Source organism: Lissotriton vulgaris, chromosome 10, assembly GCF_964263255.1.
Source record: "Lissotriton vulgaris chromosome 10, aLisVul1.2, whole genome shotgun sequence".
NCBI lineage: Eukaryota > Metazoa > Chordata > Amphibia > Caudata > Salamandridae > Lissotriton > Lissotriton vulgaris.
Genome location: NC_141698.1, coordinates 582,766,402 through 582,792,787, shown reverse-complemented (window position 1 = coordinate 582,792,787; position 26,386 = coordinate 582,766,402). Strand labels below are relative to the sequence as shown.

At 45.2% G+C, this 26,386-nt stretch overlaps 1 protein-coding gene across 1 annotated transcript in view; it reads left to right on the top strand.

The window, feature by feature from the left end:
- Positions 1 to 26,386, top strand: part of SNX29 (sorting nexin 29) — a 1,754,850-nt gene that overhangs the window by 538,041 nt on the left and 1,190,423 nt on the right. The window contains exon 13 of the mRNA XM_086941425.1: positions 22,405 to 22,533. Coding sequence (XP_086797551.1) covers positions 22,405 to 22,533 — 129 coding nt within the window. The remainder of the gene's footprint in view (positions 1 to 22,404; positions 22,534 to 26,386) is intronic.

Here is a 26,386-nt window from a genome sequence, read left to right as displayed (position 1 = left end):
GTCTGCCACATTTCTTCATCATATATTCTCTTCAGAAAAACAGAATCTTTATAAGTTTAAATGAGGTTGTGTGTAACTTGAGTTGTAAAGTAAGTTCAATGGCTGCAACCTTCATCAAGGTAGCCAATGCCTTAGCCATCCTAGGATGCTTTGATGTTTTTCAAGATGTGAAATGATATCTCTCTGCTGTTAGACCTGATGACGGAAGACAGGCGCAATGAGATGCGGTGAAGCTAGATCAATAGTAAAAGAAGGGTCTAATGTGTTGGAGACCATTATCGACTATGCCATGGGTATTTCGAATGCTGATTTTGCCACTTTGCTGGAGCTGCTGTGCTCAGTTGGCAAGGAAGGGCTGATGTTTATCTCCTTGTGGCCAAAGTTGCAGAACCTGTGTCCAAAGTCCTATAGAACTCCAAAACAGACACTGATGCCACCCATTTCTTGGCAGCCCTGCAGTTCAGGTGTTCTTTATGGTGTAGAGGCTTCAGGAGAACCCATTCATATAGGGTGCCTCTTTTCAATGTGCATGTCTGGGTAGACAGTACTACCCCATCGATATTTAATTAATCAGTGACATTCCTCAAACAGAGGTCTAAAGTGACAGCCTTACAAAATCTCCTAAGGAACGAAACAAAGAGTATCTTAGTGACGCTCACAAGGCAACTCCAAGCTCGCCTGATTGACTGTGCAGTCCACACCACTAGCCACCAGTCCGGTCATGGGAAAGGATTTCCCACTTGTGGAGGGAAGACAAATAAAATCTGACAGTTGTGTACTACAGAAGGTGGATTCAGCATGCACCATAGTCCCTGAAAAGGTCAATCATCTGCATTTTCGGACACCACAACTGGAACTTCTATACCTTCCACTTAAGGAAGCCACAGAACAGGTCCTCAAGCTCAGAGGAATACATTTTTCTATTTGTAATTCTTCTTAAGGAAGAAGAAAACATGAGTTAGCGACCAATGCTAGATCGCAGAAACCAAAAAAGAAACAACAGATCTTTTTCTTGGCGATCCTCCAAAAAGCATATTCCTTTTGCTGGAGAAAGAAGAGTACCTCGCCTACCTTGACTCCTAAGGAAACATATTTTCACATTCATCTACACCCAAATCACATGTAGTTACTGAGATTTTCAGTGCTGAGTCTGCACTATCAGTTCAAGGCACTCCTCTTTGGCCTGAAATTTGCCCTGTTGATTGTGGCAGGCTCCCTACGACATCAGAGTCACCAGGTAGTACCATACCTGGTGGATTGACAGGTGAAGGACTCTTCTGCTCAGGAAGCACTGACATTAACAGAGTCCTATTTAAACCTGTTCCATTGGCGAGGCTTGACCCTGAACATGATCAAGTCATATAGAACAACAACTCACCTGCACTTCCTGTGTGAGGTCAGAATACAAGCGTAGGCAAGGACTTTTGGTCAGACGACCATATTTCAAAGTCAAAGTTACAAACATGGTAGGAACTTTCAGCAAAGGCGACAAAGTTGTGGTGAAAACCTACAAACCACTCCTGCGTGTAATATCATCCTGTATACCATTAATACCATTTTGCCAGCTACAGATGAGGCCAATTCAACAGAAACTGGACCTACAGTGGATGCAGACATCTGAAAGAGACACGTTAGTGATAGATTCCTTACCTTAGAATATCCCCAGGCGTCAGACTGGATCCGGAAACTTTTGCGTAGCAATACCCCTGCGCGCCGGTAGGCGTCGTCTGCGGCTCCGCGTCCGTCGTCGGCGTCGTGAGCGCCGGGATGACGTCGTCGGAGTACTTAGACGGCGCCCATGCGCGCTGACGTCAGTTCTTCTTTTTTCCGCGCCAGCTAGCGCAGATCCGGAAGAAGCTCTACCCCCAGTCAATTTTTGACTGAAATTTTTGATCCTTTTGATCTCTCTCTCTTTGTCGATTTCTCGACTGTCGGTGCCAGGGATGCCCGGGTTCAAGCCTTGCTCGAAGTGCGGCCGACTCATGTCGGTCACGGACCCCCATCGCCGGTGCCTGAAGTGCTTAGGCCTCGACCACGACGATCGATCCTGCTCCGACTGCCGGGCCCTGACGTCGAAGGCTAGGCGGGAGCGGTCCCGCAAGCGTCTCGAACTGAGGCAGTCGGCCCCGCGCCGCTCCAGGTCCCGGTCCCGGTCCCACGGGAGGTCGAGGGACAGGTCGCGAGGTCGGAGTCATCGACGCTCCGGAAGTGGACACCGATCGTCTGGTTCCAAGTCCTCAGGTAAGAGGCATGAGAGGTCGGAGCGACGTCATCGATCCTCCGACCCGCCCCGACGCTCGCACGATGCGGCCGGGGACTCGGGCGACACCGCCCACGCGGCTCCGCGGGAGTCGCAAGCGTCGCCGCCTGCCCCACACCTTCGGGTCCCTGGGCACGGCGCGACGCCGGAGGAGGTCGAGAGGTACCTCATGGCCATGAGGGCCCTCCCTCCTCAGTCGGTTCCCGTGGCGCCTTCGGGCCGATCGGTTCCGTCTGGAGGTCCTTCCGGGTCGGGCGCTTCGGCCCCGACGACGTCGGGTGCTTCGGACCCGGCGCCGCTGGCGACTTCGGTCTCGGCGCCGCAAGACCTCGCTGGATCCGGCTCCGGATCCGGGACCTCGCCGGTCGACCTTACGACCTCGCCGGCGCCGTCCCTTCAGGTGTCGTCCCCGGCAGCCGATGTGGTTGCCGCCCCCAATGTCTCCTGCGGTTCTGCTCAGGCGTCGGGAGGGCGCCGCTGGGCGCCGATTCCGTCGTTCTTTGGAGACTTTTATCTCCACGAGGAGGCCCTGGCTGTTAACCCTGGTCTCCAGGACACAGGTGATGAGGAGAATTAGGAGGGGTCCGAGGACCCTCTGGCACATGATTGCCAGTCACAGCAGGACTGGACATATGAGCTTGGGGAGGCCAGTGGTATTGACACCTCGCCAGACACTGGATTTACATCGCCCCCGACTGTGGCTTCGGAGGCGGGTTCTGCTTACAGCGTAGTGTTGACGAAGGCAGCTAAGGCCTTAAACCTTCAGCTCCCCGTCGCGGCCGTGAGGACTAATCTCCTCACAGAGGTCCTCAAACCGCAGTCAGGCTCCGCGGAGCCCCTCCTGCCGTTCAATGAGGCCTTGTGTGACGTTCTTCTGGGCACTTGGTCCAAGCCCGCCACAGGCCCCCCTGTGGACAGGAACGTGGCCAGACGCTACCGCCCGGCACCGGGCGACCCATGCTTTTTGTCCACCCATCCCAGCCCCGAGAGTCTGGTCATCCAGGCCTCAAACTCCCAAACCGCATTCCCGTCGGCCCCGCCCGACAGGGAATCCAAGAGATATGAACAGTTCGGGAAGAAGGTTTTCTCGTCTGTAAGCCTAGGGCTGCGGTCTGTGAACACCGCCTGTCTCTTGGGCCGCTACACCCACACTCTGTGGGACACGGTTGCGGAGGTGCTGCCAAAATGCCCGGAGGAGGTCCAGGCTAAACTCAGCCAAGCCCTTGCGGACGGCCGAGATGCAGCACGCTTTTCTATCCGGTGTGGGCTGGATACAACGGACTCACTGGGCAGGGCGATGGCAACGACGGTGGCGGTTCGACGCCACGCCTGGTTGAGGTCCGCCAACTTCTCGGCCGATGTCCAGGCCACCCTCCTGGACATGCCGTTTGATGTCCGTCGCCTCTTCGGCGACAAGGCAGACCATGCGCTGGAACGTTTCAAGGACTCCAGGGCTACGGCCAAGTCCTTGGGCCTTACGGCCCCACGCCAGCAATCGGGTGCCTTTCGCTCCTTTCGTGGCCACGGAAGGGGCGCCCCACCACGGACCGCCAGCCACATGCCGCAAAATGTCCAGCAGCGCGGTGGCGGACGTGGGAACCGCCGTGGCGGTCGGGGCCCGTGGCGAGGCCAGTCCACACCTCCCTCAGCAGCACCTGCCTCAAAACCTTCCTAGTCCGAGTTTTCAGGCCCATGTGACGCCTGTGGGGGGCAGGGTTCGCCATCACCTCTCCCACTGGCATACAGTCACTTCGGACAGGTGGGTGCTGCAGATTGTCCGAAGGGGCTACTCCCTCCCCTTCGAGGCATCCCCCCCATCCATGCCACCACAATGCCACCGTGTGTCGGGGGATCACTTGCAACTTCTGCAAGAGGAGGTCTCGGTTCTCTTGGCCAAGAGGGCCATCGAGCGCGTTCCTGGGCCAGAAGTAGGGTGTGGTTGTTACTCCCACTACTTTCTGGTGCCCAAGAAGGGAAAAGGGGGCCTACGCCCTATCTTGGACTTGCGAAACGTCAACGGCTTCCTCCGGACGGAGAAGTTCAAGATGCTCACTTTGGCTCAGGTCCTGACTGCCCTGGACCCGGGAGACTGGATGGTAGCGTTGGACCTGCAGGACGCCTATTTCCACATCCCTGTCCTGACGGCCCACCGGCGTTACCTGCGGTTCACGGTAGGCCAAGAGCACTTTCAGTTTACCGTGCTCCCCACGGGTGTTCACGAAGGTGATGGCGGTGGTCGCAGCTCATCTGCGCAGGCAGGGGGTATCAGTCTTCCCCTACCTCGACGACTGGTTGTTGAAGGCGGGCTCGCCCCAGACAGTCGTCAGCCACCTCCAGACTACGGCCGACCTCCTGCACCTGCTGGGGTTCTCCATCAATGTGCCGAAGTCACACCTGTGTCCCTCTCAAAAGCTCCTCTTCATCGGAGCGGTTCTCGACTCGGCGCAGTTTCGGGTTTATCCACCCGAGCAGCGGGTTCAGGATATTCAGGCTCTGGTTCACATCTTCCAGCCGTTATCCCGAGTCTCGGTCAGGTTGACGCTGCGGCTTCTGGGACTGATGGCCTCCTGCATCCTTCTGGTGCGTCACGCCAGGTGGCGGATGCGGGCTCTGCAGTGGGACCTGAAGTTTCAGTGGGCCCAGCATCAGGGCAACCTGTCCGATCATGTCCTGATCTCGGAGGGCACTGCGAGACAACTGCAGTGGTGGCTCACGGACCGCAACTGGGTCAGTGGCAGATCCCTCTCCCTACCCCACCCGGAGCACGTAGTTGTGACGGACGCGTCCCTCCAGGGCTGGGGGGGCCACATGGGAGAGGCGGAGATCAGAGGCATCTGGTCTCCGGCGGAGTCCCGGCTCCATATCAACTTGCTGGAGCTTCGGGCGATTCGTCTAGCACTGAAAGCATTCCTCCCCTCTGTCCGGGGACGTGTAGTGCAAGTGTTCACCGACAACACCACCGCCATGTGGTACTGCAACAAACAGGGCGGGGTGGGGTCGTGGACCCTTTGCCAGGAGGCTCTGCGCCTATGGCAATGGCTGGAACATCAGGGCGTGACCCTGGTGGTTCAACACCTGGCAGGCTCTCTGAATGCCAGGGCGGACGAACTCAGCCGTCGGTGCATGATGGATCACGAATGGCGTCTGAACTCTGACGTGGCGCAAGGTCTCTTTCAGCAGTGGGGAGAGCCTTGGTTAGATCTATTCGCCACAGAAGAGAACGCGCAATGTCATCAGTTCTGCGCGTTGGAATTTCCAAGGCGGCACTCGCTCGGAGACGTTTTTCGTCGCGAGTGGAGCTGCGGTCTGTTGTACGCCTTTCCGCCTATACCACTTCTGCCCAGAGTGCTGAAGAAGATCAGGCGCGACCGGGCCCAGGTTATCCTTGTGGCTCCGGACTGGGCACGAAGATTCTGGTATCCCGAGCTACTCAGCATGTCAGTCGATCCCCCGATTCGTCTGCCTCTTCGGGAGGACCTTCTGTCGCAGCAGCAGGGGACGGTCCTGCACCCGAACCTGTCCAGTCTCCACCTACAAGCTTGGAGATTGAGCGGCGGCAGTTGAGGCCATTTGACTTGCCTCCTGAAGTCTGTGATATCATTCTGGCAGCCAGGCGTCCCTCCACAAAGTCGGTATACGCCTGCCGGTGGAACAGATTTGTGGCATGGTGCACAGCAAAGGCTGTGGATCCTCTCTCTGCACCCCTTTCGGAAGTGCTGCTCTTTCTTCTTTCCCTTGCCCAGCAGGGCTCTGCTCTGGGCACTCTTAAAGGGTACCTTTCTGCTCTATCAGCCTTCTTGAGGCTACCAGATCAGCCTTCTTTATTCAAGTCCCCTATTGTAAGTAGATTTCTGAAGGGCATCACGCACATGTTCCCTCCTGTTCCCTTCGTGATGCCCCAGTGGGACTTGAATCTTGTTCTCACTTATCTGATGTGTGCTCCCTTTGAGCCACTTCATAACTGTCCTCTTCGTCTCCTTACTCTGAAGACTGCCTTTCTGGTTGCCATCACCTCTGCCAGGAGGGTGAGTGAGCTCCAGGCTCTTTCTTCTTCTCCACCTTTTCTGTCTGTTCATCCTGACAAGGTGGTGTTACGTACACGACCTTCCTTTCTGCCCAAGGTTGTCACGGCCTTCCACATCGGGCAGTCCATTACCTTGCCCACTTTCTTTCCGCCTCCGCATCCCTCGAAAGAGGAAGAGAGGCTCCACCGCCTGGATCCAAAACGTGCGCTCTCCTACTACCTAGATCGCACACGCCAATTCCGGGTGGATGACCAACTCTTCGTTGGTTACGTGGGCGCGAAGAAGGGTAAGGCTGTGCACAAGAGGACCATCTCTAGGTGGATCATCTTGTGTATCCAAGCATGTTACTCCATGGCAAGGAAGGAGCCCCCGGCTCGATTACGGGCTCACTCCACTAGGGCCACGGCGACAACAACTGCCCTGGGCCGAGGTGTCCCCCTGCAGGACATTTGCCAGGCAGCTACGTGGGCCTCGCTGCACACGTTCGCAAGACACTACTGCCTGGACAGTCAAGTCCGGAGGGATGGCTTCTTTGGCCGTTCCGCCCTCCAGGACTTTCTGGTGTGATATTGGTTCGCAGACCCACCACCGGGGTTGGTATTGCTGGGGTATCTATTCTAAGGTAAGGAATCTATCACTAACGTGTCTCTTTCAGATGCACAAGTTACTACTTGTGTAACAATATATCTGTAAGAGACATTAGTTAGTGATAGATTCCTTACCGACCCACCCATCCTCCCCGTTCTGCGAACCGATATCTAGGGTTAAGGTCATCCCCTTTCAGGGCCCTAGTTTCATGGCACCAGTGTTAGTTCTATCATGGCTCTGCGTATCTGGCGCGGAAAAGCTGTGTGTCAGAACTGACGTCAGCGCGCATGGGCGCCGTCTAAGTACTCCGACGACGTCATCCCGGCGCTCACGACGCCGACGACGGACGCGGAGCCGCAGACGACGCCTACCGGCGCGCAGGGGTATTGCTACGCAAAAGTTTCCGGATCCAGTCTGACGCCTGGGGATATTCTAAGGTAAGGAATCTATCACTTACTAATGTCTCTTACAGATATATCGTTACACAAGTAGTAACTTGTGCAACGGGGTCTTGAGGTGATATTGTAAACATTACTTAACAACTCAAACAGCCTCTACTATGGTGGAGATTCTTACCCAACCTGTCAGAGGGGCTTCTATTCCAGCCTACCCAAGCTAATCTGATCATGATGATCAAATGCCTGGATGAAATTGGGGAGCACACATTCAAGATCTCTTCCCAAGAGGGCTGTGGTCGAAAGAGGAGGAATTTCTCCTTCTCTGTATCAATGTTTTAGAGCTTCAAACCATTCTTTTGGGATTACAAGCATTCCTACCCCAAATATCCAAAAAGTTGGTCTTTCTAAGAATTGACAACACCACCTGCATATGGTAAAAAGCCAAGCAAGGTGGCAGAAGATCTCGACTCGTATCAGACAACACTCAGATGTTGTGGGCGGGCCATTAGCAACAGAGTGGATGTCTAGGTTGAACATTTACCAAGAGTATAGAATGGGCAGGCGGATGCTCTCAGAAGCTCCCTGTTGATTTTCACAAATGTGAACTTCATTAGGATCATCTTCAGCAGATCTTCACACAATCAACTTAGAGGTTGGCGGACTGTTTTTTTTAAGGAGCACAGAGAAGGAGCAGGGAGGAACACAAGACTGGGGTTCATGAGGAGTGCATGGGGGCAGGAGGGAATGGGCAGAATGGACTGAGCAAAACACAGAAGTGAGCCAACTGGAACAAACAAAATAACCCTTCCTGCCATTCAAAGTAAGCACTCAAATGAAAGGAGAATTATTCACATAAACAGCCAATAGTACTAGGTGAAAGAGTAATACTCCACTGAGCTTTGCAAAGATTTTAATGACCAAGTGTCAAGCCAGTGGCAAGAGGTTACCCAAAGCCTACTATATTTGTGTTGTTAGCAAGAGATCTTCAGCTGACAGTCAGTTACTTTTTTTTTTTTTATAGTTTATAAACTTCATTTCGATTTGAAAAAAGCACAAAAGTTGTCACAATACAACAATAAAAGCCGGGTTAGCCATAGCAAATATTCACCGGGTCGAGAGACTTGATTGTACAAGAACATATCACATTCATCTTTAAAATAATAAATAACACGATATAAAAACTAGTTCTAAAAACTAACCCTTGTTAGCGCCTATACTTAACATGATAGAAAATGATCCATCTACTGTTAAAATTCATCAAATGAAACATAAAATGCATCATTCAATAATAATACAATATCACATACTATATAATGGATTCAATTACTTGAACCTTCCACCAATCCACCGAGTCACCCACACCTGACCCAAAAAGTTAGCCGTTGCTATCATAATTGGCCCATCTAAGGATGTTTTTAATATTCTATACACCTCTTTGTATTCTCTAATACCCAAAGCTATACAAATTGGTTTCAGCCAGCATCGCCTCGGTACGCTATATGCTGGGCACGCAAACAAAAAGTGTAGTATAGATTCAACCCGATCTGAGCAGTATGGGCTATTACTACTACTTGCGTCTAATTTCGACCACCTCAAAATAAAGGCCTTGGTGGGTAATGAGCCTACTCTGAACTGATGAAATAATTTCCTATCACGAGGGAAGGTAATTATATCCCAATACTGCTCAAATTTAGGTTCAAACTTGATCTCAAGGAATGTGTTAGTCAGGGTCTGACCAGTGGAAACTGTAAACCGTCTAAGGTGTATCATATGCCAGTAGGCAGCCTTTAGTTCTGCTTTACTTGGAAATGAGCTTGCTGCAGGGGAGGTCCACGGGCAACTCAACCCCAACTCACAAAGAATGTTTCTAACACAACTGAACCAGAGGAGCTTCTTGTTTACATCAAGCTCTCTGACTTCTAACAAAGCCAGGGCATAATTGGCCATCTCTGGTGTCACCCAAAGTCTTCTCCAATATACTACTAGCCTATAAAGCGCACCGTCTTTGATGGAATGGCACCCCAGATCTAGATATAATTGAACCAAGGGGGTAGATTGCGGGAGCCCAACTACCGATATTAAAAATGTGTTCTGTCTCACCGCTAGAGGTTCCAAGTTTCTAAACAGAGTACTAACAGTCGGGGACATTGATCATGTCAACTTAGAATAATCATGTTTCCATCATGCTTCAGCAATGAACCTCTCTCTTCCTCCACTCATTTTCAAACACATCCACCTCTATTTTACCTAACTGTTGTTTTAGGATATTCTAGGTTTCCCAAAATGTGCTTTCCCATTCCCTTTACCAAATAATCAGTGTTGCAGCCAAGATGGTATCCCTCAGTACCAGCTGGCTCTCACAAATGACAAAAGGTTTTCTGGCTTTCTACATGCAGCTCATTTATGCATCTTTAATTGGTTTTAAATTCAGTACATGGTCTGTACCCCAGTTATCTCGTCTAAACACTCTCTCAACATGCACCTTCCTAACTTCTCAACTCTGTTGATCTTCACCTCTACTTTTCCCAAGTATTTGCTCACAGTCTACCCGTCAGTCTGGGTCACTCATTACCTCTTATAGGTTGTATGACAGAGGCACGCACGACTAAACCATGCATGCCTCTACAACATGGCCCGAACAACGAACTTGACTTAACAATGCATTCCTTTACCAAGCAAGCCTTTACTACAAAATTTTGTGGTAAAGACGTGATTGCTAGAGGGATATGCGTGGCAAAGATCACACTCCGGCCCCCCTGACTGAGCCCTAAAACCCAGCCCCATTAACTGAAAACTACCCCAACCCCAAACCTGCTCTTGAGCCCCTAAAACCGCTACAGCCTGACAACTATCAGTCCCCCCTGCCCTAAGCCCTAAAACTCACCATCATGCCCTAAAAACCTCCCAGGCGCAGCCCCTGCTATGAGCCCAAACACTGCTGCAGCCTGAAAACTGTCATTTTCCCTCTGACCGAACCTTAAAATCTGCCCCCCAAGTCCTAAAAACGACTCCGACCCCAGGCCCCCGCCCTAAAAACTGACCGCCCACCCCTGAAAACCACCCCCGCCATGAGCCCTAAAACTCGCCCCCCTGACCTAAAAACAACCCTGACCCCCCCGCCCTAAAAACTGCCCCCTCCTAAAAACTTCCCCCACTCCTCTCCTGATCCTTCCTCTTCCTGTGCCTGCCCATCCACACATCCAGACCGCACACTGCTTTAAGCACGCTTATGCATGGTTAAGGCATATGCAGTGGTTAACGCAAGTATGGTTGCGCTTGTGAGGAAACAGCGCCTGTGACTCAGCCCGCGTGTAAAGGCCATTTCCCCTCTTATACCCTTCTTCATTGGAATGTGCTCCTTATTGATCTCTGCTCTACAGACCTTTCCTTTGTTTTAATTCACTTGCAAAATTCACCACAACTGTGAGTGCTTTCTCTACTGACAGACACTCTGGGACAGTTGTTGAAATTTTAGCTATTGAGGTTGTACTGTCATTGGGCACTCTCAGATGCCTTTCTCCCATCTCATGGTTTACCTTTGGACTCTGAGTCCAATTCCTTCTCCACGAGGTCACGATGCAGACAGGTTTGTCACAACAAAAAGCTCAATGGGCTGAACTTGAAAATCCGGCCCTCATAGGATATTTCCTTCTTGGGGAGCCCCTTACTTTGTCCCAGTCTTCCATGGATGAGATTTTTCTAAGCTTAATTTTTTGGAACTTGTAGGTAAAGTTCGAACTTGTTTTGCAGATGTTTACTGCAAATACGTCCTGGATCCTTTTGTTTTTGGGAGTCTTCAAGATACAAACTTTCTTGATTCTAAGAATAACCTTCAGGATCAGAGGTTTATGTGGCAGCAGGAGTATTCCCTAGTCATTCCACAATCACACAGAAAGATTTCAATAGCAGACTTGTCTTCCTATATCCAAGCAAGCATTCTGAGTGACTGGTTGACTGGTAGTAAAGTGTTAAATCGATGAGAACTAGTCTTTCAAGATGTGATATGAGACCCAAAACTGTATGTTATTAGTGATAAAAAGAAAAGTCTTCTTTCTTTTTAGAAAGCCCTCACCCACCAATCTAGTTGGTTGCATGCTTCATCATCGGGCCCAGATGGTGGCACTGAATGTGTCCCGGTGTGCTACGATGCCTGTATTACAGCGGAGCAGGTATATTTACTGAGTGTGCAATGATAGTGACGTGAAAGTTAAGTTTAAAATATGTCCAGTGGTCCCATTACCCAAAGGGATTATCTTTAATGTTTGGGCAGTAGTAAAAGCAAGACAATGGATGTAGGTGGAGTAGTATTAGGGGACTCCTGCATCCAGTGGGTAGTCTACACTTTTCAGCCAGGCCTTTAGTGTTAACTGGCTTTCCTCAGGACCTAGAAATGTGAAAAGTGTGATCTATGCTCACTATTGTGTGTAGATCGAAAAATGTGTTGCACACGCTAAGGTCCCCTATGTGTGAGAAGGGGTCTGAGTGTGAAAAGGGGTCTGAGTGTGCCCGTGTAGATAACGTTGGGCATTATTAAGCCGGTCGCCATGGACACCAGATATGTCCCATCGTGAGAGTGTACATCGAAGTTTGCTGAAATAAAGCCCGGAGGTGTAGTGGTGCGAATGTCTAATGGGCGCGTCAGAATCAGAGGAGGCACTTGCGGTTGTCATACTGTGTGGATGAATAAATCCACATCGGGTGGGTCTTCGCAAAGAGTGATGTTGCCTGAAAAAGGGTGGCATCTACCCGGTGGAAGATGCAAGAGATGGTGAAGCAATACACACTGTCCAGGGGCAGGTGATGAGCAGGCATGATGAACAGGCATAGTCTGTGCTAGTCATTTCCGTCAATAAAAGGTCGTTTTTAGGGGTTGATACTGTGCCGCGGGATGGAATCTTTTAACCCCTGGTGCTGGGTGGACAAGCGATATTCATTGTTGTTCCTTGGCGAGTAAGAACCTTTCGTTGTTCAGGTTGTTGTTGTCAAATTTCTCAATTACTGTCCATGACATGTCGTTTGGGGTATGTCCATGATGCAGATAGTGGTCCGTGAGGCAACAGATTTTTTTTTTGCACCATATTGTGCTTCTGTGTTCGACTATTCGTTTCCTGACCTTTCGTGTTGTCATGCCTATGTAGTGCAGGCCACACAGGCACTGGATTAAGTATACAACATTGGATGAGTTGCAGTTTGTGTGCTGTAACTGTTTCCAGGTTTTTCTGGTTCCAGATCAAGGGTTTTGGATGGACACACGCTGCAGTCGTTGCAAGGGTAGTGTCCAGTTATTTTTGGGAGACCCCATTGTAAAGTTGTTAGATATTTATAATAACAAATTCCAGTAGTCAGTTAAAGTTGCAGGATGAATTTATTATCCTCATCCACGAACAGCCAAGCAGTAACTGCCAAATCCGAACCATACAGTGTTCTAAGGATGGCATCACAAGTGAGAACAACATTCTAAGAGGAACCAAGTATAACTGAGCAATGTGACACACATCTCCCTCTTATACAATAATAAAGAACATAAGCACAAAAATAAGAAAAAAGAAAAATATAAAGAAGATACAGAGATCACACTTAAAAGTGAGAACAATAAATGATCAAACATAATCTTTCATATAAGCGGGTGCCCTACGTAACCTCTGACTTCTCACGCGAGAAGAAGTGGCATTGTTGAAATGGGACAAAGGGAGTCGGGAAGAAGAAGAGAAATCACAAACAGTGTCAGAATCATCTTGAGAAGCATTACTCGATTTAACTACAACAACTCTACTTTTATTCCAGATCCGACCATCTTGAGTCTTAATGGCATTATCAAATACCTTGATAACAGGTCTGACATTGGTATACTTAGACCATGAACTTCTCCCAACAGGTGCCTTTATTTTTACAAAATCACCTACATGGATTTTCTGAAAACGAACACATTTTTTTTAATCAAAATAAGACTTTCTACATGCTTGCTTCTCTAACTCCCTCTCCCTCCATACACCAATATGATTGTCAACAAACCCTTTGTTTAGATCCATCCAACCAGGACACAATAGTGTGTTGGGTGCTCTTCCTTTGAACAACTCAAAAGGAGACTTACCAGTGGTAGAGTGAGGGGAGTTCCGGTAGGCCTCAATCCTTTCTCTAAGTGCATCTTTCCAATTTAAGCCATTGACCCTAGCAAGTTGAATACATTCTTTTAGTGTCTTATTTACTCTCTCTACTGCCCCATTAGTTTCAGGGTGATACAAAGAGGACAGCTTGTGTGAAATTCCACATTTAGTGAGATAAGCATCAAACTGTGCCGAACAAAACTGAGGGCCATTGTCTGACAAAATACTGTTTGGAAAACTTTCCCTCATAAATATTTCAGATAAAAATGTAATAACAGATCCTGAAGTTATCTCACTTACAGCACACACCTCAATCCAACGGGAATAAAGGTCAATTAGAACAATAAGATAAGGAGTGTCAGAAACACAGGATAGAGGACCCAATATATCAATGGCTACTTCATCCCAAGGATGATTGGGTAAAGCTCTACAAACCATTGGCATCTGTCTAGTTTTCAAAATGTTGTCACTTGCACAACATTCTACACAATCTCTTACCATTCGTTCTGTTTCCATATCCATGCCAGGCCACCAAAACTGGGAGCGCAACATCTCCTTAGTCTTTACTATACCCTGATGGCCAGAGTGCGCATGTAACAACAATTTCTTTCGTAAAGTAGTGGGAGGGATTAGTCTCAAACCTCGTGTGAGAAGATCATCAGACAAAGATAATTCATGTGAAACCAAAGACCACAGTTTCTCTAGACGCTTATTATCAATCATCAAAGATATAACTTTGCACAACTCATCATCCTTTTTCAACTCTTCCTTCCACTCATCCTTTCCCACAACACCTTCAGTGACCTCACAAACATCCAGAAAATCATCCTCATCTATATTTATTTCTTCATTTTTCGGATCATTTCCTTTGACTAGTCTAGAAAAACAATCTGCCGCCTTATTTGATACACCAGGCAAATATTGCACCTCAAAATCAAACTCTTGTAATGATATTATCCATCTTCTGATTCTTGATGAAATAGAATCTAGCCCTTTCTTACAAAAAACTTCCTTCAGGGGCTTATGGTCAGACTTCACAACAAACTTTGTTCCCCAAACTAAATTCTTAAATTTTTTAAGTACCCAAAAAATAGCTAATGACTCTTTTTCAATTACAGAGTAATTGAGCTCAGGACCACGAAGACATCTAGACGCACAGGCAATAAGGGAATCATGACCATCCTTATTTTGTACCAGAACAGCTCCTAGACCCTTATCACTAGCATCTGTATATACATACGTTGGCAGACCAGGAACAAATGCTTGAAGACATGGAGCATTTTTCAACTCATTCTTTATCTCGTCAAATTCTTTTTTACAGTCAACCGATCAATCAAAAATCACATTTTTAGCGGTGAGTCTCCTCATGTTCTTGGTTTTATCTGCAAAATGTAAAATAAATTTGCCATAGAACTCAACCATCCCAAGAAATGATAATAACTCATCTTTATTCACGGGCTCTACCATGTTATCAATCGATGTGACCAATTCCGACTTAGGAAAAACACCTTGACTCTTAATACAGTGACCAAGATAGTTCACTTCCTCCACACCAAACTTGCACTTCTCTTTCTTAAGAGACAATCCTGAATCTGATAATCTCTTTAATACCTCACACACACGTTCATTGTGTTCTTGCATGTTGACACCATAAATTAGCAAATCATCTTGATAGCATTTAACCCCTGATAGATTTTTTAATATGTGAGTCATAATTCGTTGAAATACAGAGGCTGCTGATATTAGTCCGAATGGCATCCTCTTAAATTTGAAGGTTCCCATGGGAGTAATAAAAGCAGTAAGATCTTGGCATGCGGGATCCAGCTCCACTTGGTGGTATGCTGAAGCTAAGTCTAAGGTGGTAAAGTACTTCGCACCCTCTAATGTCCCTACGATCTCATCAATGTTTGGCAAAGGAAACCTGTCAACGATCACCTCCTTATTCAATGCCCTCAAATCAATACATAGCCGAATTTCCCCAGTGGGCTTCTTAGCAATAACAATTGGAGCCAACCATTCTGTTGCTTCTACTGGTTCTATTATGTCATTACTAATTAACGTCTCAATTTCTTTTTGCACTTTTCCCTGTTCAGCTAAGGGAATCCTCCTTACTTTTGCTACAATTGGCACAGCATTCCTTTTTATTCTTATACAGTATTTATAACCCTTTAAACATCCTAACTGTTCTTTAAACACCTTAGGAAACTTCTTTGAAAACATTTCAGATAAATTCTCAACTTGTTGTATTTGTACCTGAGGTGAAGCATTGGGATCAAGTGTTACCCCTAAATCTCGTTGATCTCTCCAACTGATCAAAGCATCACCAAAATTAGTCACGTAAATTTTACCTGGAATGATGCGACTGCCCAACTCAAGAGTGGCTGTGAAATAACCATATATTTTAATTGGCTTTTCACCATAACCTAAGGGTATAATGTCACTTTTGAAAAGTTTGACATTATCTCCAAAAGTTTTGCGTAATAACTCTTGATCAATCATGGTGATCTGGGAACAGGAATCAAATTTAAATTCAATCATGGCATGATTGACTTTTACCAAATGTGAGGGATGTTCCAAAGGACCACCATTAACTTGGAAAGTCACAGTCCTCACTTGCGGTTGTGACCATTTTTTATATACATTATCTCTCTTACCAGATCTAGTCCTACAACATTTAGAGAAATGACCTCTCCTGCCACAGTTGTTACATATTGACTTCAGAGCCGGACAATTTGGTGCATTAGCTAAGTGTCCAATATTACCACACCTAAAACACGAAAATTTATTAGAAGAATTAAAGTTAGAATTGGGATTATTCGTTCCATTTTCATTTTTCTCTCCAGATGATTTTTCTTCTTTCTTGACTTGACACACCACTTCCTCTACTTTAGTTTCACCCTTTTTTTCTGGTTCATCTATTTTTTGTTTTTCTTCTTTTAATTCATCAACGCATTTCGTCATGTGCTCAACTTGTTTTGCTATCACGAGCACCTCATCTAGTGGTGGTTCATCTTTTAACCACAGTTCCTTCCGAATACTGTCATGTGCGCACTTCAACACAAATTGATCTCTTATTCTCTCATCCAAAGTCTGTCCAAATTTGCAGGATGACGCTAGCTTTCTCAGTGCAGAAACATATTCTTCAACTGATTCGTCTTTCTTTTGCCCTCTTAAACCGAAATGGTATCTCTCCATTATTGTGCTTAGTCTAGGAAGATAGTGTCGGTCTAATTGTTCTATAGCAATTTCATATTCGTTTAAATTCCTCTGTTCTGCTGCAGTGAGATCAGGTAAATGTTCCAACACATCTTGGCCTTCTCCTCCAAGACAATGCAAGAGCAACAAATGTTTCCTTTCTGCACTTAGATTCGAGCCACATGCTCTTGCGTAGTTAGCAAAAATCTTTTTCCATTTCTGCCATTTTACGTTTGGCTCACCTGGACTAGTTAAGAAGAAAGCAGGTTGCGTTACATTCTGCATTTTCTTTTATTTGTGAATTTTTCTCTCTTTTTTAGTCTTGTATAGTATGTTTCTTTGTCAATTTATTTTTTATTTTTCCAAAAATAAATAATTAATTTAGTATTTATCTTATTTATACAAAGAATATAACAGTGAAGAAGGTCTTTTTTTTTTAAATGTCACAATACGTGTATTTAAAGTGTTAAAGTATTCTTCTTATTAATTTTTCCTTCTTTGTTTAAAATTCCTTTGTACTTCACAAAGGCCTCTTTATTGCCAATGAACAGGACGTTCTTTTTTGCACTCTTTATTACATCACAAAGCTCTCTTTCTAACCAGGAAAGCTACGTTCCTATTTTGGAACTAGAAGACGTCACAATGCCTCGAGAAATGGTTAGGATCGTAAATGTTCTTTTTTTTTTTCTTCGCGTTCTATTCCTCTCTCGAAACGAGGCTGAAATGTTTTCCAAAACGAGGCTAAGTTTTTTTCTTGATGACACGTAAACGGCGTGTCACTGCAACGCAAAGCCTCGTTGACACGCAAACAGCGCGTCACTGAAACGCGTAACCATTTTGTTTTTTAGAACAGACAGCGAGCGCGAGGTAAATGCGCCGCGTTTTAAATATTTACGAATACGGCTAATTAAATAAAGTCTTTTCCCGCTTTTGTTAATTTAAGTCCTTTCCTTCAATGAAAACCTCCCGCTTACTCCTCACCGAGTCAGTTTTAGGAGTTGAAGTTCTTTCTCGGCCGCTGGGAAGACAACGCTTCCTTTGGTGTGAAAACAGCCGCTGGGGTGGTGACAGGGACGGCTGCGTGTTGAGGAGATGATGAGGTAGGATCGTCGCCAATGTAAAGTTGTTGGATATTTATAATAACAAATTCCAGTAGTCAGTAGAAGTTGCAGGATGAATTTATTATCCTCATCCACGAACAGCCAAGCAGTAACTGCCAAATCCGAACCATACAGTGTTCTAAGGATGGCATCACAAGTGAGAACAACATTCTAAGAGGAACCAAGTATAACTGAGCAAAGCGATATATCACACCCATGTGGTCAGAAGTGTTTTGGTAGTGGGTTTTTGAGGTATCCTAGGACGTGTGGACACTAGTCAATCCTTTAGGCTACTGCCTTGTTTGCAGGCGAAAAGAGGCAGTTACCAATTTCTAGGCCCTGAGTTTATAATGCGCCAGTTTCTCCGGATGATGTTAGACACTTTGTTTGAGGCTGCATTATAGGTTGTGACGCAAGTCATGGATGGGCAGGATACTTCTCGTGTCGTATCTTCTAGAAGGGCTTCGCAGTTTTTATTGTGAGCTCGCTTTTTGGTTTTCTGGATGATTTTCCGAGGATAGCTACGTTCTTTTAGTTTGGAAACTAGACTGGTTGATTGTTTGTTGTAATCCGTGATTTGGCTAAAATTCCTGCGGATGCGGAGGAATTGTCCAAATGGGAGATTTTCCCTAAGGGCTCGGGAGTGGAAGCTGTCGAAGCGAAGGAGGGAGTTCCTGGCCGTAGGTTTATAGTACGTGTTGGTGGTGAGTGTCCCTGCCTCAACTGTGATATTGAGATCCAGGAATGCCAGGGTGGTGGAGCTCGATGTGCTTGTGAAACGGAGGTATGGGTCTCTCGCGTTTAGCCACGTGAGAAATGACATCAAAGATGCTGTGGTGCCTTCCAAGATCATGAAGATGTCATCGATGTAACGTCGCCACATTTTGATGTTGGTGAAGTGTGGGTTTGTGGGGAGACAATATGTGGGTCTGCTCAAAATGGTGGATATAGAGTTCTGCTATCCTGGGGGCGAACACGCTCCCCATGGAAGTTCCATTGGTCTGCAAGTAAAATTCACCCTTGTATTCAAAATAATTTTCATAAGGGCGAGTGTGGCACACTTGAGGTTGAATTCTCTGGGGGTGTGGTCTTCCCGGGTGTGTCCATAGGTATGTCATGGAGGACTTGTAGTGTGGCATCTTGTGGGAGACTTGTGTAGAGGCTCTCAATATCCAGACCCACCATGATTTGGGTGGTTGGGTCAAAATTCATGTCTTGAATAATGTTCAGTAAATGATTTGTGTTTTTAATGTATGTGGGTGTCTTTGTACCAGAGGATTTAAGAAAAAGTCACTATATCTGGACAAGGGTTCCAGGAGGAAACTGTTTCCAGAAACAATAAGGCGTCCAGGTGGAGGTCTAGTATCTTTATGGACCTTAGGCACTGTATATAAATAAGGTACTTTGATGTTTTTGGTGCATAGGTAGTCAGCTTCCTGTTTGGAGATGTGTTGTGCCTCCTCTGCTTGCTCCACTAGGGTTTTGATGGTAACTTGTAGTGTCTTGGTGGGGTCACTTGTGAGGCGTCTGTAGTTCCGTTGGTCATTAAGTAATCTACGACACTCCTAGTTGTAGTCCGATTTATCTTGTAACACGATGCCTCCGCCAGCTGGTTTGACAATGAGTGTGGGGTTGCCTTGTATGGTCCTGATAGTCTATCTGTCCTTTTTGGAGAGTTTGTTGTAGGTTCCTGTTGTATCCATTTGTTCTATTTCATGGTAGACAGCTTGTTCAAAAGTCGAGATCTCTACAGGGACACTGGCGGGTGGGGGTATGAAAGTGGAATTCAGTTTCAAACCTGTCTCGTTGTTGTTGGTATTTGTGTCATCATCAGTGGTTTGGCATTTCTCAAAGAAGGTTTTTAGCTTAAGTTTCCTGAAAAACTCAGCCAGTTCCACATGTAGTTTGAATGTGTCCAGTTTGTTTGTGTGGACAAATGACAAGCCTTTGTTCAGTACTGTTTCTTCACTGGGTGTCGGTGGTGTGCTGGATAGGTTGAATACCAGCATGGTTGGCGGTTCATTGTCCAGTGCTATGTGTGCCCACTCGTTCCGTGTTCTTGTTTCCGGGTCTTGTTCCAGGTGTTGGCACTCACTGGTTCTTCTTGTTCTGCCCAGTGTACCTGCTGGTTGTTCCTTCCCCCTCGCGGGATCTGCGGCCCTGCCCTAAAAAAGGTGATCTCAGGTTGGCTTGGAAGAAGGTGGGCGGTCCAAATTGGTACATGGGAGGCCAGCCAAAGTATGGGTTCTTAATAATGACTTGTAGTAAAAGCATAACCCACAAAGCCCTATCTACAAACTTTCTAACCTTGACTAGGATTCATCTCTCTGCTAAGCTGCTGCTATTGAAGGCATCCTTTCTAGCTCTTCCATTATCAAAGTCAAATGCACCCCTGTTAGGCACTCATATGCTATCTCCCGATGGAATAAGGCTCCTGAGTGTGACCAGACAACTTTAAAAGACTTGCTTGGGGGGATTTCCCGTAGACTCCCAGATGCCAAAGCAGAAGGCAGAATGCTCTTTGAGAGCGTTGCTTTGTGAAACTGCCTGATTTCCCCTTTCAGGATGTGGTCAGAACATGGGGCAGTGATTGCCATCAGTAATTTGTCTTAGCAGGCATTTGGTCATTGACATTCTGTTTTGACCAATTTAAATCCAACATAATAGAGTTGAGCTGGATATTACACTGGAATAGCCTCAGATCTGCAGTCCATTCCTTTTCACACTTTTTTCCAATTTCACGATTGGCATGAGAGAGACTTACGTCCAGATTCATCGTGGTCCCGATTTGCGAGTCCTTAATAGCGAATATTAAGGAATCGCTATTAAGGACTCGCAAATCGGGATTCATGTAGGAATCGCAATAGAATTTGCGATTCCTACTGATACCTTATTTGCGATGAGCTAATTGCTAATCACAAATAAGGAATGACTCCCCATTCATTCCTATGGGCCTAAAGGCCTAAAGGCCCATAGGAATGAATGGGGAGTCATTCCTTATTTGCGATTAGCAATTAGCTAATCGCAAATAAGGAAGTGATTCCAAGGGTGCCAGGGGTGTCTAAAGGACACTGTAATGCAATCTACATTGGTGTTGCGCACACACACATGTCCAAAGGACATGTGTGTGTGTAACATGCAACTTAGAAAAATGCTTTTAAAAGCATTTTTCTAAGTTTACGCTATTTACCACGAGGTTTGACCTCGCGGTAAATAGCGGCCAAAAAATGCGATTTCGCAATTTTAAAATGGATCATAAATTGCATTTAAGGAATCTCAAATAGAGATTCCTTAAATGCAATTCCTCGCAAATGGGCGAATTCTTAATTAGCGAATTTTGCATTTGGGATGATGAATCCCAAACGCAAAAATTGCACTCGCAAAGGGCCAGATTCTCAGAATCTGGCCCTTTGCGAGTGCAATTTAGCTTGATGAATAAGCCTGTAAGACCTAGATGAAGGGAAGCAACCAGTCAGCACGATAGGAACCACGTTTAAACTGGTTATTTAAAATACAGAACTATGTCAGCCTTATAAAAATCTTTTTTTGCAACATACCAAATAATGCATGTTAACTATTGATATTATTTTGGCATCTTAGTTATATGTCCACGAATGACACTCCTAAGTACTTACTAGACTAAGTTAGAAGAACTAAGCATTTGACACTGCATAACTCTACCAAAGTGTAGTGGCTGCAGCATCACTTAACAGCTCAGCTTAGCACCTTAGGTCTTGTTATGTTTTTGAACATGCAAGTGTGTACAGCTCGCATATTTTAACTTTGAGCGTTACATAGATTTTTAAAGGCACAAGGACAGGTGGTTAATCTAAAAAATCTTTAATGGTTTGTAAGTCAGAATGCAAACCCGCACTCAGACCTGGACTGTACAATTTGTACTTACTCGTATTGGATGTGCAGAAAAGTCAAACAGGCTGCTCCGCTAGACCAAACTGTTACCATTGCTGTAGGAAAAGACACGTACTGCAAAGCCTTTTTAGCAGCCCTTCAGTGCCCAGAGGAATAAAACAAGTTTTCAAAGATCAAAAAAACTAAAACAACTCAGGGGAACACACAAAACAGATGGATTTTTTACACTACATTTTACTTACACTGGCCTCTAACCCTTTAATGTTTTGTGTCAGACAAAGTACACAACTATACACAATGCTAGTCTGGAAAACAAATTAGGAATATGCAAATCAATTTTCTTGTACAGTTGCTAATTGTATGTATGTATGTATTGGCATTTATATAGCGCACTACTTACCCGTAGGGTCCCAAGGCGCTTCGACCGCTGCGAAACCCTTCCTGGCTTCCCTGAGAGATGGTCCCTTAATGGGTATCTCCAGGGTGAGACCAGGCATCCCCGGCGGTCTGGTGGGGCCGTTAGTGAAGATGAGGCAAGCTAATGCCCAGAGTTGCCGAGTGTGATCGCTGATCAGAGTGGGCACCGAGGCGAGAGAATTATCGAGTCCGCTGACCCTGGTCCAGAAACCTGCCGCGCCGGGAATCGAACCCTGGTCCGGGCCGTCCTCTGCTCTCGGGTCTGCCGCCTCTAACCAGTGAGCCACACTACTTAGGTGTTCTTAATAGTCACGGTGCCTACATTTTAAATGGGATGATCTGAAATTCGAAAAAAACTGTCATATTTATTATTTCTGATTATTAACACTTTCTTTGAGAATTGAGTTGCACTCAGAAGCCTTAACATAAAGTGCTTCCTCTTTCCAGATCAATGCGAAATCTGCTCGATGGAGAAATGGAGCATTCTGCAGTACTCAGACAGGAAATTGATAACTTAAATAGAAAATTAACAGAACAGGAGGAACGACACATGACGAAGGTTCAGGCATTGACAAGGTAAGAGATTGTACACAGACTCTGGAAACCTGGGGTCAGTTTTTCAAACTTCTGTCATGTCTTCTCCACTGCACGGTTGGAACACCAGGCCAGAAAGCAGGATGATTGTCTGTTGGCTAGTGGGATGGTCATCTACCAGTTGGCCAAATTTTCTCCTCCTCATGGGCATGTTTATTTTTTATTAACTCTTTTAATGAAAGAATTAATTTTTAAGCAAAAACTACACGAACAAGAGAATAGCCGAAAATACTTTAGGTAAAAACAGTAGGTTTACAGTAAACGAAATAACTCAGAGAATGTTATCATGAAAGAAATGTATTCACCATTGACATGATTCACATAAGCATGGCAATGACCATAGTCTGAATCACAGCCTAATAAAAAATAGACTAACGCACACCAGTGTCAGGCTGCTAGCATCCTTATATGCATTATCTACTACCAGTATGATCCCTTGATAACTCAATAATAGAATGAATCCAGTGTGTGACAGCATTTTTCTCCCTTGCCTCTTACGCTGACAGTCTGTTCAGTCTGCAGTCACTGATCATTAGCAAATCTAATGATTTTCAACCAATCCTAAATGAGTGAAAATGTATCACAGAAATTGTTTCTAAAAAGTAAAAGGGCATAGATGACGTAAATAACATTTTTTGATCCGTGTTCATATGGTATATTACTGGCAATGGCCCAAAAAAGGAGGTATGGAGCAAACACACCACCCAGATTGGCTCTGTCATGGTGACATTTAGAACTTATCCATTTTGCTCTCAATATATGAATGCCTATTGAGAGGCTTTATAGACTTCAAATATAGTGTTTTGATAGACGCATTTTTTACCCCATATGCTTTATCTCATCGTAATACAGACTTAGTGGGTGAATGTCTAGATATACTTTAAGAATGGATAATTTGCTTATTGAAAGTCTTATCTTAAGGTACTGACTGGCATTCTGCGATTTGAAAAAAAATTAAGGAACGGCAGATGGCAATAACCCTGTCATTGTTTCAAGCACAACAATAATTTCTATTTTATATTTTGTTTTAGTGCTCATAAGGACAAAGGTCCCTAACGATTTTGACCTCTGCCCCGACCTCGCCATAGTTTACCTCTGTATTCAAATTTCACTGGTTCTGTTTTCCTTTTTGGCACAGTCTGAGGGGCCACTTATTCCAAGAGGACACCAAACTACAAATATACAGGTCTAGTGCTCCATAGGGACATCCTTACTGCGCTCTAGAATCACTGGGCCACCTTTAGCACTGCCGTTAAGATAAGGGATCTGAATACATATAATAGAGAGGCTGGGATTCAAACCACTTCTCCTGAGGATGAATTTTGAAATGGAGCCGTTAGATCACATGCCAGCTTCTCAGTTTCTTCACAATGTTTTCTTTGATAAAACGGAATGATGAAGACTGTGTGTGATGTATTGCAGAGTAGCCCTGTGATTTTTGGACACCATTCTTCTAGGCACAATATTCTGGCGTCAGAGGGGGTTCTGAATTTCTTTCCATAATATTTTTGCTTGTAGCCATATGTTCGAAGCAATGCTCTGCATACTCCTGCTGTCTAGTGTAGCTTGGATGCGTGCAGATTCTTTTCCTTAGAAGAAGTGTTTCGAGTCACAAGGTATAGTGTGACTCCTTCCTTAACTGAAAATGCTTATGAGCACTGACTCCATGTTAGTTGTTTTGTTTTTTTTTGCCATCAGGTTCAGTATGTGTACCTATGATGCTCAGAGTTTGATGCATTCCTCACGCTCGTGTTTGACTCCCTATTCTCGGGGGGAGGGGAGAAGGGGGTGGGTGGGGGGGGGGATAAAGCTCAGCCATCCGGTTTGCTCGATGCCAACTTCCGGTAACTGATCCATGGTTGGCTGCTGACTGCCAGGGTCTTGGACCCTTTCGGGGCAGAGGAGTCCTCGTCTACTTGACTTTTCATAGAGGAGAATGCACTCAGGGTTATGGAATTTACGCTCTACAAGAACTGTCCCCAATGCCTTAGGACCGACCACAACCTGTGCCTCTTTCCTGGCCACGATGACACCAGGTGTTAGACCTTCTTACAATATTTTCAAAGTGTACAACAGGATGTTCTTTTCTTTATTATAGTGGTAATGATTATTTATTTATTTTATTATGCTCTTAGATGATGGTCATCCGACCCAGTTTATGTACCTGGCAGGAAATGGGCTTGCGTGTCAAGACTTAAGGAGACACAGCATTGGGTTACCTGCCCCCCTCTAATCCACCTATCATATGCCACTAGTTGATCTGTGTGTAGCAAATATTTTGGGGGATTCGCTCCCATATATTTATCTATCTAAATAAACATTTTGCAGTTTCACCGTTGTCATCATCCTGATGTAAATATGTTATTCAGCTTACAGACCCTTTAATATTTTCTATATAGTTCACATGTTAATTCATTCAAACATCTATCTGGTTACAAACTTCAGGGACTAATCAACCTCGGTGATTGATTTATGCAATTCTGTAGCCCATGATGAGCAAAGGACAGTATTGATTGAATATTAACAAGAAAGGAAAGGTCTCCCAGAATATGCTTATCAGATAATCTACCCTTTGACTTTATAGGAGGCAGAGGATCATGTATATTGTAAATGAGATTAGTTTCCAATTCTACAGTAGTCCCATTAAAAGAAGGTGTTAGAAGGAGTATTTTAAAAGGCTGTTTGAGGAGCACTTAATTATTTATCCCACTGGTGCATTAAGCATTAATTATCATTCCCTAGAGCACTACAGAGAAAACATCCAAACTTGCTGCATCGGCCTAAGAAAGTTTCAAATATAAGTTGATAGGTAGCCCTAATGGATATTGGGTGTCCCTCTTTGGAGACACATCAGTAATGGTAAATGAGGGTACAACAGTGCAGATACTAAGAATGTACCACATATATTCCTTGCCTCAAGAGCTCACGGACATTACCCGTTACTGTTTCTTGTAGATCGCTTTGTGTCAGGGTAATTAAAAGCACAGATGAAAAATTTTTCTTGCTAGTACAGCAAAATTCATAACAGTCTTTGGGTATACAATTCATAACTTTGATATTGTGAGTGCGTCAGTGATATGTCACACCTACAGGATATGGTTGTGCTTGAAAACTGTTTTGATCTCCGCATCTGCTCAATCTCCCCGTCAGTGAAAGATCAACACTCTGCAATTGGGATTGACAAACCCCTTATCTATAGATGCAACCGCTGTAGAATGCAGACGAAAAGAAAACATGATTAATCCAGTGCCTTTATTACAGACTGTCTTGACCATGGCTATGTTTATGGCAAAGGTAAATACCCAGGCAAAAACAACATAAATATCTGGCAAAGAATATAGTGTGATACAATAAAACATACACAAGAAGAAAATAAGAGTAACCACATATTATGATGAAATAGTAAATTTAATTATAATGATAAAAATTGATATGGACATGTTCAATCATACAAAAAATTATATTTAAAATAAGTTAAAAATGAAACAATTATTCAATCATGACAATATATAATGTTCGGGGAGTGAAAAAAAGTTTTATCAAAGCATTGATGGTTCCCAGAACTTATTGAAAATGCTGTTGTCTGTCAAAGCGTTTCGACACATACATTGTGTCTTCATCAGGACAATTTCATCATGATTCTAAAATTCAAGAATATATTATATTAGGTTACTCAATCTTGTGTTTCAATGATAAACATTTGTAGTAGATTGTGATCATTCTACATAGCTTCTTGCCAGATAACTAATACAACACTATGATATACCGCTGGATTAGGACAAATAACAAAAATTATTTTTACTAAGAGAGACAATATTGACAGTCATTTCTTAGG